This window comes from Rosa chinensis, chromosome 3, assembly GCF_002994745.2.
Source record: "Rosa chinensis cultivar Old Blush chromosome 3, RchiOBHm-V2, whole genome shotgun sequence".
Lineage (NCBI taxonomy): Eukaryota > Viridiplantae > Streptophyta > Magnoliopsida > Rosales > Rosaceae > Rosa > Rosa chinensis.
This window is the reverse complement of record NC_037090.1, coordinates 46,221,642-46,228,684: the sequence shown is the minus strand read 5'-3', so window position 1 is coordinate 46,228,684 and position 7,043 is coordinate 46,221,642. Positions and strand designations below refer to the sequence as shown.

At 36.5% G+C, this 7,043-nt stretch overlaps 1 protein-coding gene across 1 annotated transcript; it reads left to right on the top strand.

Moving 5' to 3' along the window:
• Positions 1-1,610: 1,610 nt before the first annotated feature.
• Positions 1,611-4,408, top strand: LOC112191473. Its single transcript, XM_040517206.1, has 7 exons — positions 1,611-2,010; positions 2,262-2,536; positions 2,641-2,699; positions 2,843-2,946; positions 3,659-3,726; positions 4,121-4,209; positions 4,315-4,408. Exons 2-7 carry the CDS (start codon positions 2,465-2,467, stop codon positions 4,406-4,408), a joined length of 486 nt encoding a protein of 161 aa, XP_040373140.1. The 5' UTR covers positions 1,611-2,010; positions 2,262-2,464.
• The last annotated feature ends 2,635 nt before the right edge of the window (positions 4,409-7,043 follow it).

Below are 7,043 nucleotides of genomic sequence, written 5' to 3'. Positions count from 1 at the left end.
TTGCAGAAAGGGCAAGCAATATTTGAAGACATGATGTTATACTTTAACTATAGCCAAAGAACTGGTCAGAAGCATCAGCGAGGCAGCAGGAAATCAAATTCAAAGTAAGGTTCCCGATAAGGCAGAAACTGTCAGCTTTTCACGAAGCTTTTTGGGAGATCTTTTCCGGCTATTTAATTGGAGTTTTTCCAGAAAGTTGTTAATCAATCTAGAATATATGATGTCATAGAACACTTGGGAGTCAAGAACCATCCAGAAACTTGTCAAGACGAAGTCGTTTCTTGTCCAAGAAGAAAGCTTCAGAGTCAGAAATCGAATCCTAGTCGAAACAGGACTGTTTGGCAGAAATCTTTTGTGGACGAATTTGGGTGCATTTTTGGAAGGTTATTGCTGCTGCAAATATGAAGGAGAGTCCTATAAGGATTCCTCAAGATTTTTAGAAGATTATTAAGGCTTGGAAATCATTTAATTGTGCACCAATCAGAGTAATCCTCAAGCAACTAGGGGAGGTTTTCAAAGCAGAATTGGAAAAGGAAACTTGGGCGGTGTTTCTCATACACATAGGGCTTCTGCAAAAGTTAAAAATTACAACCCTACAGCACCATCTTCTGCCTAAACCCTAGCACACAAAGTCTTGAAATTCCCAAGTCCTCCAAGAGCAAAAACCGTGCACACCATCATCCATCTTCATCAAGCCTTCACTACTAGAAATCTGTTCATTTACATCACATCATTTAAATCGGTCAGACTTGCACATGATGTAAAAAAGTAAGCTAACGTCGCTTTTGAAAAATACCGATTTAAATGTGTATCATTAACATCAGTTCTTAAAATGACAGATGTTAAAATTTTTGTTTCAATATTTGCGGGAACCTCAAATTCGTGAACGCGCTAAGTGTTTAATGAATTGAATGGAAGCGGGTTCTAAAACTTAAAATTTTCACACTTAAAAAAAAAAGGCACCCGACCCCAAAACTGAAATAGAACCCTAAAGTTCGAGCTCCTGTCTCCTCCCAAACTCGAGCTCCTCTCTCCTCACTCGAACTCGCTGCCATTGTTAAACAGATCGCCTCCTGCATCTACCTTATCGGCTTCTTCGGCATCGACGACGCCTGGGAAGACGACAACGAAGACGTCCTCATCAACTCCCGCTGCTGCCCTCCCCCTGCCAAACCCAAATTCGTGGACGCCGACCCTGTGTTGTGCTCTGAGGAGGACGAGGACATCACCCAGGCAGTTCTAGACGGCGCCGTTCCGTTTTACTCTCTCGAATCGAAGCTCGAGGACAAGAGAGCGGTGGCGATTCGGCGCGAGTTGCTTCAGAGAACGACCGGAGGATTCTATTATGTCAGCTTCAATGAAAGAGTTTGATTCAACTCGGTGGGTGCTCGACTCCAACCAGCTCGGTAAGCTTCTCTCTATCCTCAATCTGTTTGAACTCTTAACTCCGTATTCACATAAAGCCCTTGTGATTATCATTTTGTTTTTCTCTTTCCTTCTTGATTCTGGGTTGGGGCAGATGGGTTTTGCTCTGCCGGGTTTGGAGCTAGTGCTCCTTATGCGTTTTTAATCTTTCACAATCAATTTCTCACACTTCAGAATTGCTTTTATATTACGTATGAATTTCTGGATTTTTAACAACATTGAAGCTATTTTTGTAAGATTATAGGGATGGTTCTAAGGGTGAAACATGTAAGATACTGTTTGTAGGCATTATATCGGACTACAAGCAGAGTAGAGAGAAAAAAAAGCAGGGATTAAGTTTTGTTTGGTTTGTTACTTTTGCTCTTGTTTTTGCGATTTGCTGTTGTATGTGATATTCTATATCCTTATGGGGTGCTTGCTATGTCTATGTTTGAAATTGATACCATGTGGCATCCTTGTTTGCATTTTGCTTATAAGTCGAAATTCTGAATTCAGGTTTCCTAACACCTATTTGCTTGTTGGTGTTTGCAATGATGCTACCACTCACAAGTTTAAAGGGAAAACTGTTATGACGGAGTCCGAACGGTATGAATCTCTTTGCCATTGCAAGTATGATGATTTCTCTGTTACTTTCTTCTCCCTCCTCCCCCCTCTTAAATTTCACGTCCTTTTTCCAGAAAATTTATTTTTGGTTTTGTGGATATTCTTGGGACTATAGTTTAATACATGTATACACACATACATATGTATCTGTGTGTGTGTGTGTGTGTCAATGAAATTTTCATACCATAGAGTTGTGTAGTCAAGACCATAAACAGTGAGTTTTACTTGTGCAGGTGGGTGGATGAAGTCATTCCTGATGCACCCTGGGTTTAATTTATTTAGTAGTGATTGATATGTTTGGTTCTTATCATGTTGTGCCACTTTGGATTTCTTGTAATGCATTCAGTCCTACACTTCAAAGAGCACCAGATTAGAATAAAAAAATGAAGCAACAACTAAAGAAGCCAACTAGAAAGTTAAGCTTGCAAGAGCTGCAATGGGTAACAACAACCCTGGTTGCCGTGGATTCAAGAAAGATAAGGACCCCCTTAAGTCACTCAGTGCTCAGGTATACTTTAGCTTCCTTTTTGGACTTATTTCTTCATGATTATACTTCATGTTGGTAGGCAGAGACTAGAAGTTGCTAATTGATTTATTATAATCTAATGCCAGGGACCCAAGAAAGGAAGACGGGAAAGAAAAGATGGCAGTGACAACCATAAGCAAAAAAGGCAAAAGACTTAATTTATCTATTTATCTCATCCATGTGTTGTATAGACAGAGGGTTTATTAGCCACCTCCCAATTTGTTTCAATCTTTAGTGTTGGTATTTGGCTTTAAAGTAGCTCATGTATCATTCATTGATTAACTACAGAAACAAAGGTGAGATACAAAACAATGAGACAGAAATGATCATATCATCATCCTCATGTGGACGGACTACTTGCGTCAAATGGTGGCGGCAAGCAGAGAAGATTGGTATGTTAGTTGTATGATACTCATTTTTAGCTATTCAGTTTCTGTTCTTGTGTTTTACAAATTATGGTAATGAATTTATAGAAAAAATTTTAGATACTCCGATCGTTTTTTTTTTCTGGCATTCACTTCTGGTCAGGATTTGTATTCAGGCACCACGAATGCTAGACTAATTGGACTGTTTGTTTATGACTGGATATTTTATCCTTTGGTTCAACAGTTCTAGTACTTGTGCCCCTTGGTTCAATTTCTACTAGTATATGCTATAACTTTCTAGTCACTAGCATTGTTTATAAACCCAAGTCCTGGTTTTGCCTTATTAAATTTATATGTTGCAAAAATTAAAGGCTAGAATTTTCTTTAAAAGAATTATTGGCACTGTTGTGCGATCTATGCAAGTGGATCAAAAGGAGCAAGGTTGGTATCTTTATGTTTTTCCTTAGAATAGAATACGTACTGCATATTTTTCTTGTAGAATTTGATCATTTCTAATTTTTATACTTTTATAGCCAAGTTACTTGCATGCATCTAAAACAATCAAAATATGTTGTTGTATTATTAAGTTTTCAGAGGATCATCATTATTTCATTTCTATATAATGAATTTCCATAGTTGTTTTATTCAGTTTATCTCCCTGATACTCTCTCTCTCTCTCTCTCTCTCTCTCTCTCTCTATATATATATATATATATATATATATATAACATGGTAGCAGAGGTGCAATCGTTAGAAGAGCTTCCAAAGCAGCTATTCCTGGAAATATATGAGCTTTCTCAAGCAAAGGTTTGTTTATATGTGTGTGTGTGTGTGTGTGTATTTGGTGATATTGTTTAATTTCATGGAACTTAGCTGTCAGATATGCAGACGTTATCAATTCTGTTGTGCTTCAGGCAAGTTCTAATCTTTTCCTTTCAACTTTTGACTTAGTAGAAAGAACTTTTGCAATTAGTTTACATGACTGTACAGCTTGCATGGCCTAACGTTATCAATTCTGGAGAGGATACAGAATCGAACCAAGGAGAAGAAGTATTGCTTTGATCATGCATTCGATCCTGACTGTACTAATTTGGTAAATTGATTCTTGAAATTTAGGGTAAACCACAGAAGATGTAGTTGTTGATTTCTGGTAGCTGTGATTGGAGTTATTCGTCTGACTGTGTTTTATATATGTATACAGGATGTCTACACAAAATGCATATCGTCCGTGATCTCTGGGGTTGTTCATGGTCTCAATGCAACTGTGTTTGCGTATGGTTCTACCGGAAGGTACTAAGAACATGTATTCTTGTGTTTCATTTTCATCTTTATGCGTATGCTTTACCTCTATTCTCGTAGAAAAATGTTTAAATATTCTAATTTCATCAAATATAGGTTATCTATGATTTGCTTGAAAAGTCATCCGGCCATTTGGAACTCAGAGAGGATCCAGAGCAAGGAATCAGTGTTGTTGGCCTCAGGTGTATAAAGGTCCACACTTGGCCACTTAGTTGCATCCCATTTAACTTTCCACAAGTGTTGTCAATCTGCCATTCTGCCTTATATATCAAATGTTTTTCTTAAAATAATTTGGTTTTTATATTACAGTAAGCAACAGTATGTGTTAATTCAAGGGCAACTATGTCTGTACTATGGGCAGAATTTTCGCTGATCCTTTATGACATGTGCCACTAATTCAGGTTCAGTCAGCTGATAAGATCCTTGAACTCTTAAACGTGGGGAACAGCCGACGGAAAATTGAAAGCACGGAGGCTAATGCAACATCTTCTCGGTAGGTACTATATACTCGTTACCTTTGGAAATATTGATGGTTACCTGCATCTAGGGGTATGAAAATAAGAATTTGTAGGTGATGTTCATGCATTTTGGATTGAATATATAGCTGGTAATGCTTTGTAAAGTTAGGAAATTATATAGATTGCTGAGAATTTGATTATTAATGTTAGTGAGCCTTTGAATCATTTGGAACTTGCTTGTGGCTGAGAAGTTGAAACTTTGAACTGGAGGTATATTTGCTAATTAGCTCTATTGTCGTGCTTATTAGCTTTCCTTTGATAGTTTAGTGGCATATGCATTATTATGAAGAACATTTTGGTTTAATTAAAATTAGCTTGTTTAGCCCCATTGTGACTTATGTTCTTTAATACATTTCTAGTGGGCGGTAAAGACGCGCAAATCATATAGCCAAGCTCAAATTGATGAGGTGCGCATTGAAGTGGCTGATTATATACAAAGTTGGGTGTAGGACTTGTGGCTACGAAGAAATTTTTGAGTAAGGCTAGCTAGTTTTTGCTTTGAAGGAAAGTTTGGTGTATATATGTAGAACTGATATAGTTGGTTGCTATTATGTTTATGGGCTAGCCTTTGTAGGTTTTGGGGTTTTATTTTGTGAATTATGTAGAATCATGAATGAAGATGAGAAAATTAATGGAAAGCCCCAATTTTTGGATGATGAGAAATGTATTTCTAGATCTTTTCCAACCACCACTAGCTAGATGATTATTTGCACATCATTCTTATATATATGAACTAATGTATATAAATTGGAAACAAAACACTAATGTCAAAGAAAACGATGTCAATTCAAAGATTACAAATCAGTACCCAAAACTGGACTGATGTCTCATGATTATGAACATATCGAAATGTCACCCAAAAATGATGTCTACAAAACTACTAGACATCGTTTCAACAAACGAAAAGCGATGTTCCTAGTAACATAAAACATCACTCTTAATAGATTAACTGATGTTGCCTAAAGGTACATACATCGTTATCAGGAGAATAAGGCGGCAAGATACACGTAAAAATGGACACGAACAAACAAAATTTTTTGGAGACTGATGTCTACGAGTGTATTAGACATCAATTCTGAAATTGTAATCGATTTAAATGTTCACTTAGGTATTGTTCGAGATATACTTTATAAAGCATAAAATGTGAAAATTTGAAGAATTAAATAAAGTTAACATATAAGATTATGATGATTATAATGATTATACATTGATTTGTTTTTTAGAATCGATGTTGGTTGTTGTTTGAGACATCAGTTAAAAACGCGCTTATACTGATGTCTATATCTTTTACATCAGCCACAAAGATATCGGTCAGAATTTAGTTTTACATCGGTTCTGGACTGATGTAAATGAACAGAATTCTAGTAGTGCTTGCCGTGTACCATCTTGAGGGGGGTTCTTGCGTTCAAGGCTGCCTAAAAGTGAATTTGTGGCTCTCATCTTCTGCCCTTTACGGTTTTTATTTTCTTGTAATTCAAACTTATATGTTTCTAGTTGTGAATTTTGAGACAATGTGTGGCTAATCTACTTTTGTTAGGGGCGAGGTTTGAAGCCCCTAAGATATGTTTTTGACAATCAATATTTTGATTCCTAGTTTTGTGATTGCTTTGTTGTGAAATTGTTTATTTGGTTTTGGTTTATGGATAACTCTTACTTGTTTATGTTCATGAACGCGTGCATAGAACATTATGAACTTGTAAGTGGGGCTAGAAATAGGTATTTTAATCTCCTAAACGGTTAATAATGCTTGTTTCAATGGTAGTAAAACCTATAGGACAATAGGTGAAACCAAATAAAAAGGATTGCATGCTAGGTAGGCGTTCCACACTAGTTTTGCATACTTGTTTCGATCAAACTTCCACATGTGATTAATGCTTAGAATAAATTGTTGATAGGATAGCGTTCTATACCTTGATTGTTTATTCTAAAGGCTTAGTAATGGTGCGTTCATCTTGCTTAAGTAATCTAGGGAAGTAATAAGAACTCACGCATGCTTCATGGTTTGTTCTTGATTGAAACCTTTCTCACGACTTAGTAATTGAAACTAGGATGATAAATTTGTCTCAAGCATGTTTTGGTGGTGGATTTCCGAGTTCCTAACATCTTCATCCATATCTTTCAAACCTTAAACTCAAAATCGTTTTTGCTTTCTTATTTTCCTTTTATTTTCATTAAAAACCCAAAAACCCCAAATCAGTTTTGTTTTTAGGATTGCAACGCACTCTTCTATCCCCTATCTGTCCTTCCATCTTTCTCTTTTCTTTTGGTTGTGTGACGTTTCTTTTAGGGTAGTTTTGTTTTGTTTTG